The sequence below is a fragment of the Vipera berus genome (assembly GCF_964194415.1).
Source record: "Vipera berus genome assembly, chromosome: Z".
NCBI classification, from domain to species: Eukaryota; Metazoa; Chordata; class Lepidosauria; order Squamata; family Viperidae; genus Vipera; species Vipera berus.
In genome coordinates, this window is record NC_138205.1 from 91,591,333 (window position 1) to 91,605,289 (window position 13,957).

The following is a 13,957-nucleotide window of genomic DNA, read 5'->3' on the forward strand; positions in this document are numbered from 1 at the left end:
TGTATTTAGCTGAAGTAGAAACTCACATTGTCAGCTATAAAAGAAAATGTTCAGCTAGCACAGAACACTAAAAGATCTGACAGTCTCGTATGCAATCTTAATTGATGTTTGCAGCTACCGCGACATTCAGGATCTTTCTTGGTTTTCATTTTGTAACTTGAAATGTATTTTTCCCTCTCCATTATTTATATTAATTCTTTAAATTCAGCAGTCCATTAAAATTCTGAATGGTCTGATTCATTCCAGTGTTAGGTGATGCACATACCCTGTAGGACCTATCTATATCACAAGGAATGTTTTCTGAAATCTAAATTCTGCCTTAGTTTTTTTCACATTGGACTTTACTTGTGTTGTAATTGTTGCAATGCCACAGTGATTGTGATTTTTCCCCCCACTGTATTTCTTTTTATTACACAAGAATTTAACTCATCTCTAATATATGTTTCCCAGTCCACAAAACCAAGTTATAGTTCTTCCCATATGTGTGCATTTTACATGCAGGCATCATTTTTCATTGTAAAATACCAAATACATACTCTCCTTAATGGTACTGTCAGCTGGGGAGAGGCATCGATGAATTAAAGTGCAGAATTCAACAGTAGGCCTTGATGAGGAGGGAAAACTGTTGATCCATGTTGGAAAATTAGCTACTTTGATTCTGAACTCTTAAGAAAGTACTCTAGAACTTTGTGATAATTTTCTTCACTAGAAAAAATAGTGCAAAATAGTTTTATGTGCATTTATGCACATGAATGTCAGTAAGTTGAGCAGTTGCCTACTTTCTTCAAGTAGTTTAAAGCCCACTGAGAAATGAAGCCTTCTGCTATCAATTTCTTTTCAGTCTGATGCGTGTTTCTGAAGTGACACAATTCTCCTCTAATAAAATTCATATAGCAGTTACAATTTATAGACCTTACACAAGATTGAAAAAAGTAAATTGTATTTGCAAGTATGGATTTCTCTGTAGTAAATTCTCTCTAGAATGAATAAATTATCATGATTTGACTACATTCATGTTCAGTTCTGTTTATGTTATTAGACTGTTTAATTAAAATAGTCTATTGTTTTTAGAATCCTTTTCGTTTCTTCATCTTTTATTTTTTTTTATTTTAAAATTTGAAGAGTGTAATGTACTATTTTTGTTACTTAAATGCATAACAGCATATATACCTTTTATGAATATTTAGGATCATATTTAATTCACAGTTTTAATACCTTCTGTTTATAAAAGAAGGGAGGGATACAGTTGTCAACATAAGATTTGTCAATACACATAATAAATTATGGCAGAATATAGCATAGTACATACTCAAAGCCTGTGCATGTTGAAAGTTTTTGCATGAATCCATGGCATGGTGAAATTACTGTCCAATGGCAGATTCTTAAGGTCTTATATGGGAATAAGAATAGGAGATGCTGGAAAGTGGGACTGGAAATGGAGCTAAGAGAGTATTCTTTTGAAAACTGAAAGTTATATCCTGCAGTGCCTGTTCACTAACAGAACAATATCTATTAAAAGATCAGAAGTCTTATGAATATGTCCATCATGCAACTTGCTTGGGACATCTTTCAGGGCAATAATTGCTTAAGAATGGAAAAAAATGACTACCATCAACAAGGTAAAAGTTTATGTAGTTCTGGAGCCAATAGTTATGTTGAATCTGACATAATAAAACAATTTAAGAAAAGTTTGCTTCAGAATAATTTATTTCCTTCTTTCCTTTGGTATAATAAAGTACTTCATACATGAAAACTTATGATTAATGGAAAATATGGTCAATGAAGTTACCAAGATCTTAAAGTTATTAAGATCATAACAAACAGATGAATGGGTACAATTGTAGCCCATTGTTTATAAACATGAAATAGATTAATAATATATTAATTATTACCTCAACATCCGGTAGTTCCATTTCTTTAGTTGCATTGTATGCTATTTTCTTAAATCCACAGTTATAAGCAAGCTATAAAGTTTAAAGAACAATTTGATTTTCTTCCTGTAATGGTATTCCAAGAGCACCTTTTAATTCATGAACTGCAGTCTAGCAAAATCCTTATGCCTTGCAGATTAAACAGCAAGTAATTTCTGTACTGGTAGTCTTCAACCTATAATCACAGTTGGGACCAAACTTAAATCACTAAGGAATACATTCATAAAGCATACCTCATGGCCACATTGCATAGGAATGGCAATCCTGGCATTCTGGGTTGCTATCATAACTTCAGACATGGAGGTTGTTAACCGGAAAGTGGAAGGAATCCCAGGTAAGGAACACAGGGGAACCAAGATGGGTGGTGGAGGATCAAGGAGATGCTGTGCAAGTTGCAGATGTGTGGCATCAGCATGTGGACGCAAGGGAAAGAATACACAGCAGTTCAGGGTCTTTTTGGTGTGTCGTGGCCCTGGGGCTGCAAGGAGCTCCTGAGCTGCAATGCAAAGCAGCAGGTGACCCAACAAGCCTCAGTGCTCCCAGCTAACTTGCTAGCCCAACTGAGGTGCACACCAGGAAGCATCAAAGCCCCAACACTTTCTCCAAATAATGCATAGCTTCTCATAATTACATGAGACCTTCTCTTGAGGCTTTGTAAGTTGCATCCAATTAAGTCAGGTGGCCTCAGAAAGACCCAGTGTGATCAATAGCTGCATCACAAACAGCCAGGCCAGGTACACTTGGTCGCCAGTTAGAGCAAGAAGACAGTGAAGTTCATCTAGAACTGCAGGAGCCACAGAGTGCAGGAGGCTAAAAGGGCATTGATGAGGATGGAGGGTGTTGAAGTGCTTCTGTGTTCATTAAGTGCAGATGGTTGCCAAACTCCCAGACTTTTATCATGGAGCCACTTTCAGGACCAGTTCATAAGTCATTTTTTTCCAGCACTTTGAATGGTCACTGAACAAATAATTGTAAAGAGAATTTCTGTATCTGATTTATGGTAAAGTTTGGTAAAGTAGCAACTAGTCCCCTCTAGCTCCATTAATCCAGAATAAGAAGTTACTTACAGGTACTTCTCGACTAACAACCATTCATTTAGTGACCATTCAAAGTTACAACAGCCCTTTAAAAAAGTGACTCATGGCCATTTTTCATACTAAACAACCATTGCAACATTTCCATGGTCACATGATCAAAGATTTGGGGGTTCGGCAACTGGCATGTATTCCTGGTAGTTTACTGTCCTGCAGCCATGTGATCATCTTTTACAATCTTCCCAGCCAACTTCTGACAAGCCAAGTCAATGGGGAAAGCCCGATTTGCTCAATAACTGTATGATCCACTTAACAACTGCAGTGATTTGCTTAACAACTGTGGCAAAAGGTCATCTAATGAGGCACAATTCGTTTAACAATTGCCTCACTTAGCAACAAAAATTATAGTCATAAGTTGTCTCCTTGTTACCATATTTTTCCTAGTACCAGCCAGATGTTCAGACTGGATTTGGCATTTTTGTGTATCGAGTCCTTACCAAGGACCTGGGATAGGCAGATGTGGATGTTTGATGGTATTACAGATATCATCGCAGGATGAAAGCAGTTCCTAGTAAGGCCGCCTTTTGCAATTGACTAATGGCGAATTTGTCAATGCCAATGGTGCTCAAGTGGTGCTCCAGTTGTTTTGGGATTGCACCCAAGGTTACTATTGGGTACTACCCTTGCTTGCCTTTGCCACAGTCTTTCTATTTGTAGGTCTTTGTATTTTGTTATCTTCTCTAGTTCTTTCTCGTCTATTCTGCTGTCTCCAGGCACTGCCACGTCCACTATCCAGACTTTTTTGTCTTTCTTATCGACAGTTGTAAAGTCCGGGGTGTTATGTTGCAGGTGCTTGTCTGTTTAAAAGTCCCAGAGCAGTTTATCATTTTCTATGACTTTCTCTACTTTATGATCCCAATTCTTGCTTACAGGCAAATGATATTTCTTGCAGATCTTCCAATGCATCATTGTTGCTACTTTGTCATGCCGCTGCTTGTAGTCAGTCTGTGCAATCTTCTTGCAGCAGCTTACCAGGTGGTCCACTGTTTCTTCAGTTTCTTTGCATAGTAGCACTTACTGTCTGTTGCTGTCTTCTCAATTTTGACTTTGTATGCATTTGTCCTTAAGGTTTGTTATTATTGTTGTTATTGTTATTATTATTGCACCAGGCAGAATAGACCAAAGGCCCCCCAGCCAAGGCCTCTATTTATTCATCCGACAACACAGTTGGTTCATCTCGTTTTTCTGAAGGCAGTCAGTGTTGATAGGAAGGAGAAGTCCAGCCTGTGGCCCTGTTTTGAGGGGTGCCACAGGGCTCCACGCACTCTCCCCACTCCTTTTTCACATATAGGAGGCAGCTGGGTGTCAGGCCCAAAACCAAGATTGATACATGGTAATTTTTCCAAGCTGAGTTCTTTATCGTTTTCATACTTATAGACAAAAACTTGCATGACTTAGGATTGTATGATCTGCATCTACAGTCTAAAGTAGGGAGGGGCTATCTTAACTGTCTTTCTCTCCCATGTAACATCCAGAATTAGTTACCTGTTACTCCTCTGAAATGTACCTCTCCCTCCTGGGAATCCACCTCTATACTATCTTCTATCACATAGGCTGAGATCATCCATTACAAGAGTTTGAGGTATCAGTGCGTGGATAATACCCAATTACATTTCCAGTTTGGATGAACTAAGTGACCCTGTGGATATTCTTTTGTAGTGCTTGGAAACTGTGAGGTGTCTGGATGGGGAACAGGCTTCAACTGAATCTGGGTTAAGATGGAATGGCTGTGGTTGGGGGACTTTTCTGATCTGGAATTCCTCCCTTTGGTCTTGGATGGGGTTACACTGCCCCAAATAGACATAGTGCATAATCTGGAGATCTTCCTCAAGCAGTTGACAATCATGACTACGAGGGCCTTTGCTCAACTTTGTGTATATGCAAGCTGCAACCTTTCCTGGTTGAGAGCCATTCTCTCGATCATTCATCCTCTAGTCCTCTCTCATATTGGAGTGCGCTCTACGTGGGACTACACACTGGCCAGGCAGGAACTATATGTGAAATCCCCTCTCAAAACTAACTTAAACTTCAACTAATAATCCATGCTTGGTTAGGTTAACTTCTCTTTCTCCTTCAGCGCTCTAGTTATCACTTCTGCCATTTCATCTCTTGGAGTTACTCAATAAACCAAGGAAGCCTGCAGAATTGGGTCCCAGTGGTTGTTCTAGAGCAATTTTCCAATAAACTTTTTAAAGAGCTTCTCAGATATAATAGTATATGTTTAAGCAGTCCAACTTCCTGTTTATAGTTAACCATGAATCTTTATTTCACATGGTTTCTTTTATAATTCCATGAATCTTCTGGGGTACCCCAATATATTTTCTGCAGCTCGCCTCTGGCAGAAATCAAGGCAAGTATAGGATAGAAAGAGCTTGAATTGTGATTTGTCTTATTTTAATAAAACTCTGTGTAACATAATTGAACAGCTTTACAAGATCATTGCCCATGATAAATTTACAGTACTTTCACTGATATTATAAATATATTAGTATATATTAATCTTTTTAATGTATTTTTACTGTTGTTTTGTTTTTTACTGTGGCTGGATTGCACCTCATATGGAAGGCATTGTAAATAATATCTGTTTATCCATATATTATCTCTATCTATCTATCCATTTGGCTGAAGCCATTTCCACTTTGTTTTCCTTTACCACATCCATTCATCCATCCACCATTTTTCTACACTGTCTGTTTTATCTACGTGAGTCTGGGGAGTTTATAATAACATTTTTTGTTCTTTGTTTACTATCTCTTCTACCATTTTGAGATAGGACATGTCTAAAATAGAAACTTTGAAAAAATGCAGAAAGTATAATTTCCCATCTTCCTCAAAAATATATAAAAAAGAAAATCTTAGACCTGATCTTTTATATGTAATATGTCCCTGTTCAGCTTTTACTATGGTTACATTCACTGTAGTTCTCCCTCCCCCCTGAAATATATGAACTATGTCTCTTAATCATCAAAAGTTTGCTATGAAGTAACTAATATAAATATATTTGTACCCAGTCCAATTGAATTCTGTTGAATAATTTATTGAATAATACATATATACTCTAAATCACAATATTTAAATTCTTACATTATGCTAATAACCTATTATAAGATGGTTTAATTTGGACTAAGGTATTGCATGAGTCCATGTAACTCTTCAAAATCATTTATGCCTTAGCAGAAGGTGTGAACTCAGCCAGTTGTTGTTTATTAAACCACCATGATTAAAAGAAGCCCTATCTTAACACAAATGTCCGAACCTGGTCACTTCTGGATTTATCTGGGGTCTCATGCTTTTTGACATTTTACGACTAAAACATGAAACATGAGGGAGGGAAAGGGGAAGGGAAAAATGTCCTATGAAGCGTTTAAAAGCTGAGTGTTGATTTTGTGTCCCAATTCCTACTGTCTCCTTCTCTTCAGACTCCCCCTCTTCACTCCAAAATATGAAACACCTTGGCAGTTGTAAAATGTATGTGTGCATGCTCATCCTTTTGCCATGTCCAATGGCAAGTTATTATGTGGATTGACAGACTGTCATTGTTTTGATAGCTTGAGCAGTATATCTCTTGAACAGCAATAGAGCTCTTATGCAGAAAGTATTCTATGTTCTGAACCAATTTACAGGGAAACGGCAATAACATTTTATCATGGTTGAGAGCCCCGTAGCTGCTTCCTATTAAGCTTGCCCTTTCAGATACCTGTCTTGGATTAATTTGTTGATTTCAAATGGAAACTCAGTCTTCTCCACTGAAGCATGACTTTTGAGGATAGACTCTTACTGAATGACAATTACGGTATATTCTATCTGCTTTCAGACCATTACCAGCTACAGGCACAGTGGAAGACAGAGGACTTCTGCAGTAACATATTTTTATACGTGTCTAATTCCAGCTGTCAGTTATCTATGCACCAGTAGATGAATCCTCAGAAAGATAAAATGCAAAACACCTCCAACTTGCTCCTTTTAATGATATACTTGCTACAAGAGATAAAAGCAACGGGGAGGGAGAAGAAGGTCTTGAATATCTTGAAGGAAACTGCATTGGGTGATTTTATTTTTGACCTTTTCTTCTAGAAACCAATATTAGAAATATACTTATATCTAGATCATCTTGTGATTTTCAAGTGTATATTAAATTAAGCAAACGTATAAACATGTTTCTAGGATATTGTTTGGCTGAGGGATACAGATTTCTAATGAAGGTTTCAGTGTACTCTGGACTTTAGATCACGAGCAGAATATATGGGTACATTGCATGATTTCCCATATGGCTTAAGTGTGTTTAGTCCCTCCTCCCATCCAATTAACAAAATCTCATAAGGTTCCTATCCTGTGAAATCTCACATAAGATTTCAATCTTACACAAAATCTCAGAAAAATCAAATTTATCATGAGATCGGGTCATGTCATGGAACTTTATCCTTCTTTAAAAAGCAGTAAAAACAAGGAGTTTCACTAACATTAAGACAGACTATTAGATTTTTTTTTCTTGATCTTAGATATCATGTTGCTAAGTCCTGCAATACGGTATAAGTGTCTTCGTTCTCTAAAGTCCTTCTACAATAGAATTTGATTCTCAAGACATTATGATGCCCAAACATTTAAATTCTTAATTTGTAAACTTGAGTGAAAGCATCCTGATATCTCCAAGTGCTTGTTAATATTCAGGTCATGCTAAATTAACATTCCAATCCACTAATCTAACTATGGGTATCTAGATATTTCTAATTTTGTGAGGTTCTTGAGCAGTGTTGATATGGAGTCATTAGGAGTCTGGTGGCATACGAGTTTAATAAATTATTATTAAGTGCAGAGCATTTTGGAGCCAGGCAGTCAATAAATTAAAGAAATAAATGTAAACAGGAAGCCACTTACAGGCATTGTGGTGTTATATACATTTAAGATAAGGCTCCTTTTGTGGGATGCATCCTTAACTTGGCATCTGTTTTGTGTTACTGGAGCTGAACATTTAAGACTGCATTTCACATGCACTAGTCCCTTTCAATGTGCTCTTGAAAGGTATATCCATCAAGACTAGCATATGCTTCCTATTTATTTAGATAATCTTCACAAAGATTCCTCACAGAATTCTATTTTATCAGAATGAAGAAGGGACAATCGGGGGGGGGGGATTTCCCCAAATCTAATGCTTCATTCATCTAGTGCGTCTTACACAAGGAGGGTTTCCTGGAACATTTAGGACTTTTGATAAAGAAATTTTTATATTTGTCTTGCAATTTCTCAAAAATTTTCTACGCCCCAAAAAAAGACTTCTATTTTATTCTCTGAATTTTTTTAATGAATTTTTTAATGGTGGTGAGTTTCAGCTTACTAAATAGAGAGAAGTAGTGAAAAACTTTAGTACTGTTGATATTTTCTGTTTGTCATCCTGAAATCTCCCTGTCTTTCCAATATGAAAAAGAGCAGTGGAGGAAATTATCTGAAAATGTTTTCTTTGGGGATTTAATTGAAGAATGACAAGCAAGGGAACCTCCATATTCTTTAGTTTATAAGGAACAATAATTTTCAAGCACACTCTTTGGCTATCTTATAATTTAAAAAGCATAAGAATACCATGTTCCACTCAATTCAGTGAAATTCTCTCTTTTGAAAGAAAGTCCAGAAACAATTTTTTGTCAGAATGTTTTTCAGAACGGGTAGGAAAAACAACAGAAATTTTCTGCACAGTGTTTATTTTTTTCTTTTGGATCATGACTTTTTTTTATTATATATTGATAATTGTTGTAAAGCAACCCCATCAATGAACAGTATCATTGAATATGAACAATAGCAGCAAGGTGTAATTTTTTCTGTTGGAAATCAAGCCACAGGTAACACACATTTACACACATCAAGCCGCAGGTAACACACATTTAAGGTAGAGAAATAAATTGTTAGAATAAGGGATAATATAATTTATTGTTCTAGTATTTCAGCTTTGCTTCTTCTTATATGGCATGCTATAAACATAGTCACTGAAAAATCCATCTTTTTAAAATGAAGAAAGTGTTATTTTCTTACAATAATCTGGTGGAAGAAGTTTCATTGTAACTACTTCCATTCATTACTATATTGTATTAATGATGATATAAGTGTGAATGCATTGCTTTTTTGTGAAGTAAATTATAAAGGTGTACATTTAAAAGTAAGTGTCTTACTTACTTTCCTCTAGGTTTATCTGTTGGATTGCATCCTATAACACAGACATGTCAAACACAAGGCCCAGGGGCCGGATCTGGCCCGCGAAGTGGTTTCATGTGGCCCGCGAAGCCATCCTGGAAACAGTGAGGGAACGGCCCCCACTGCCTTGGCCTGGCCCAGAGGCCCTCCTTCTGCCAGAGACCCTCAGATCTGTCCCACTCCTGCCCAGGCCCCCATAGGCACCCTTGAGGCGAACGATGTAGAGCTGGCCACGCCCACCCAGTAGGCCATACGCACTCTAGCCACACCCACCCAGTAGGCCACACCCACCCTGGCCATACCCACCCGGCCCCTTGAAGGCAACCGCAATGCTGATGCGGCCCTCAATGAAATTGAGTTTGACACCCCTGCATAACATTTCCTTTCTATGATTATTTTTATATCCATTTTTAAAAATGCTTACTTACATTTATGTTGTTGGTTATATTTCAGTTTTTAAAAGTTCTTGCTTTTCACTATAAGGAGTATAATTCTTACAAAATTGCACTCAGTTAAGCTGATAGCCACCGTCATGCCATTGTTTAAAAAAAGGAAAAGCCTAATCTGCTGAAATATTTTTCACTATATTTTCAGTTTGTCTCAACTGCACTGAGGTTTGTGCCATCGGTTGGTGAGAGCAATAGAACAAATGATGTTTCTGCTTGGACAAGCTTTGTTTTATCAGAATTTGTAACCTTCTCAGCAGTTGACCCAGAACTGTAATGCATGTCTCTGAATAGATAGGGAACATGTATCACAGTAGACTTATTTCTTGAACATCTGAATATAATAACTGTTTAATAAAAAGAAAGCTTACTGTAGGAGAATCTCCCTTTGTCTTACTATAGTAGCTTATGCTTCTGATAATACCGTTTGAATCATATTTCCTTATATAGAAGGGAGCTATTAATTCTGAAGAATCTTTATTTTGTGTCTAGCAATTCATCTAATAATTAGCATGCATGACCAGTATTGAGGATTGATGACCTTTAATTTAAAGAAGAGTCTTCCTCTCAATATCATCCCTCTAGATCATTTTTCAAGTCTCCCAATGAATGTAGAGAAATGACAACATGGTGTCAACGTATAAAAAGAAGTCATCCATGACATGTGCATTTTGACATGAACACTTCTCTTCTTTTGACCTTTGACAGGTTAGGGCTTGACCCAAAGCTTCTGGCCAAAATCTTAAATATGAGTTCAGGCCGTTGTTGGTCAAGTGATACATACAACCCTGTGCCAGGAGTAATGGAAGGGGTACCATCTAATAATAATTATCAAGGAGGCTTTGGAACAACACTTATGGCAAAGGTATGTATCTATATGTATACAAAAATAACATATATTGGTGTAATAAACTGAGTTACTTTGTTTCAAACAAATGTTTCTTTTGAGTATTTCCTTCTGAACTTCAAGGTAGTATGTAGAATTTTCTCCACTTATGATGACATACCTAAGATGAATTAATGTCTATTTCTTTTGCTTAGTATATCACACATAAACAAAACAGTTTTAGTGCAATTTACTCTCATTATACAATATTGAAAAATTAGCTTTAAAAAAATATAACAGGATCATGATAACGGATCTTTATTTTAGATATAGATTTTTTTTCAGGGAACATGTCTTCTTCCTCTTTTACTTTTGTTTGTGATAAACAAAACTTTTATATTGCCAGGCCTTTTTATATAATTGGATGATTTCACTCTGAATGTTTAATACATTTTGCTATTTTTCTTTGATCTACATTGAATGTGTGTATTTATATGTGTATATTTTTATTTCACATTCTTGGGAAGTTTCTTGGGAATTTTCTCTAAATGGCAAAGCAAGAAATGTTAATTAATTAAAAAAATATGAAAAGAAAACTTAATAATATTAGAATCTGGGGTCCACATTGTAGCATTTTAGAATGCCAGTAAACCCACAGACCCTTTCCTTTTTGGTCACTATTACTGTTCTTCCCATCTAATTTTTTACTTTTTAAAATGTGTTTTGATTATATAAAATTGGAAGATAGGATGCTGCTAAATGCCAAATTCCAAAATGGACCCATGAGCTTGAGGGATATTTGCAGCTAATGCTTTGTTTGTCTGCCTCTAAAAGGATCCACATAAGCAGAAGTAGCAGGGATAATCTTACAACATTTCTAGTAGGGAATAACAAAATATTTTGATAAATTGGGTGTTTGTATTAGGGGACACAAAGCAGCAGCCATTGTATAATAGTGTCCACAACAGATTATCTAAGATCCATATGTACCTACCATGCCCAAAAGAGTGAGAATCTACGCTAAAACTCTTAGTTAAGAAAAATTAGATGATTCGCATACCAATATATGTGTTTCTTTCTGTATAGTTTCCTAAATCACCTCAGCTTTTCAGTTTTTAGCAATTTTTAGAAATGTCACCTTAAAGCAATTATGGGAATGTTTTGCTACCCAATTTCTGACTGCATTCAACATGAGAACATTTACCCTGTTTCAATATTGCAGGTCTTAACTTAAATTCCATAGGATCTATCTGGGAAAAATTGTCGAGTTAGTCTTCTGCAAGTATTCTGCTGGTTTTCTACCAAGACAATAATTAGATAAAAGAGGATTGGATTCAGGGCAGGAATGTAGCCTGAATAAGCATATCAGACAGAGATAAGGAGAGACAGGGAGACCTGAAGATTCTGTTATTGTTGCTTTACAATAAAAGTAGTACTGGCTTACATGACATTGGATTCCTAGTCTAATTTACCTTGAAGCTGACAGTCACATTGCTTTCCTTCAGAGATTAGTCCCTTATTCCAGCTTTCTTCAGAAATGATTGTGCTATGGTTAGAACTAGCAGATTCAGGTTTTCATTGCCTTATGGAAGGCTAGACTCCTCATATCCCTAATAGGAAGCTATTCTAAGCTGGGGTTGCTACAGAGACAGGACACCTCTATTAACATTTAAGCGAAGGGACATGGAGTATATCCACTCTATCTGACATAATGGGATGGGCCAATATTCTGAAGGTAAGGTATAATGCCATGTAGAGTTCTAAAAGTAATAAGCAGCACCTTGAATTCCATGCAGAAAGCAACTGCGGGCCAGTGCAACTTACATGACAATAATTTGTACCACTGCATTCTGGACCAGTTGCACATCTGGTGGTCTTCAGAAGGATCCCCACATAGAATTCATTGCAGTGGCAGTAATCCAACTATTCTGATATTTTATTTCATTGCATCTAATGCATGGCCATGAGCAAGTTTCCCAATTTTCAGTAAGAATTTTTCTAGCTCTACCTGCTTGTTGAAAATTAAGTCCTTTCATACACAAACCTTTTAAATCATTTCCTAAGGAATAATGGATCTTGATATTACTGTCATATTCAGTAATAGGTATCACTCTGTAACAAATATACTTTTTTCCTTCTCTCACTCAAAATATTATCCTTATTTTTAGGATCTTGGCTTGGCCCAGATTTCTGCCACCAACACCAAGTCTCCAGTCCCACTTGGATCCATAGCCCATCAGATTTACAGGATCATGTGTGCCAAGGGCTATGCCCAAAAAGACTTCTCATCTGTACTCCAGTTTTTACGGGAAGAAGAAAGCTTGTGAAACCTTATGACTTTTAACTAGAGACATTCTTTAAAAAAAATATGTATTTAGAACCTCTTTCAGATTAATCAATAAATACATGAGTTTAATCAAAGATCATGAATCATGATCTCACCCACTTCTGTATTCTAAAGTCACAGCTAACTCCAAGATTTCCTATCATTTCAAATACTGTGGAATTTTTTTTTAATAATTTATATATAACTTACTTTATAAAAAATGCAGTAATAGGATTTAAAGAAAACCCAATATATTTGTATTTACATACATACTTTGAAACAATCCTTTTCCAAACTTGTATCTCCAGATGGGATGGGGTTTAGTTGCATTGCAAAATGGACAGGAGCTACTAGATTGGAAAAATTTTTTGAGAACTGTACAAGTATAACAGATTAAAGAGAGTGATCCTGAACTTCCTAAGTAATATTTCAATTTGATTTTAAAAACAAAATGATAATAAAGAATTAATGATAAAAAGTATATTAATTAATGGTTGCAATTTATTTGAAATAGGTGCTTATTGGTTTAGAAAGTCATAACAAAAATAACTGCTGCATGTTTAACATTTTTTCTTCACTGGCTTAATTTTATACGTTTTTAATTTTCACCTCTTCAAAAGATTCATGCCTACTTTCTTTACTGACATGCGGATATCTTGGTATTGTTATAAATCTAAATAAATACTTTGGAAACTAAAATAATGATCACAAGAAAAGATATATGGTTTACTGTGAGGGGGCATTTTCTTGCTTTTATTATGATCAGATTGTATGCATACTCATACCAATAAAAACGCATTTGAAAAATACATAGAGAATTAAAGAACTGTCTTGTATAAACAAGAGGACATAGTTTGTAGTTTGGTGTGTTGATTAAAATTTCTATTCTTGTTAAAAATACAGTCTACAGCTATTAAAATGGATAACCACAATACAGAATATATTTAAGACTATTAATCACCTGGTATCATAAACAGACCGTGCAACCATTCTTCTTTATTTTTACAGAAATTCTTGAAACTCTGCATGAAGAGAAACAATAAACATTAATCAGAATTGCCTGATCACCATAGCTTTTAACAGGGCAGTTGATCAACCTACAAATTATGGACTCTCCTATAAAAAGTGTAATGAATTATCGACAGAATTGGATC

At 36.0% G+C, this 13,957-nt stretch overlaps 1 protein-coding gene across 1 annotated transcript in view; it reads left to right on the forward strand.

Moving 5' to 3' along the window:
• The window catches only part of HIBADH (3-hydroxyisobutyrate dehydrogenase), an 80,248-nt gene extending 66,584 nt beyond the window's left edge, over positions 1–13,664 (forward strand). Inside the window, exons 7-8 of the mRNA XM_081346511.1 lie at positions 10,360–10,516; positions 12,646–13,664. Of these exons, the coding sequence (XP_081202637.1) occupies positions 10,360–10,516; positions 12,646–12,804 (316 nt within the window). The 3' untranslated portion in view covers positions 12,805–13,664. The remainder of the gene's footprint in view (positions 1–10,359; positions 10,517–12,645) is intronic.
• The last annotated feature ends 293 nt before the right edge of the window (positions 13,665–13,957 follow it).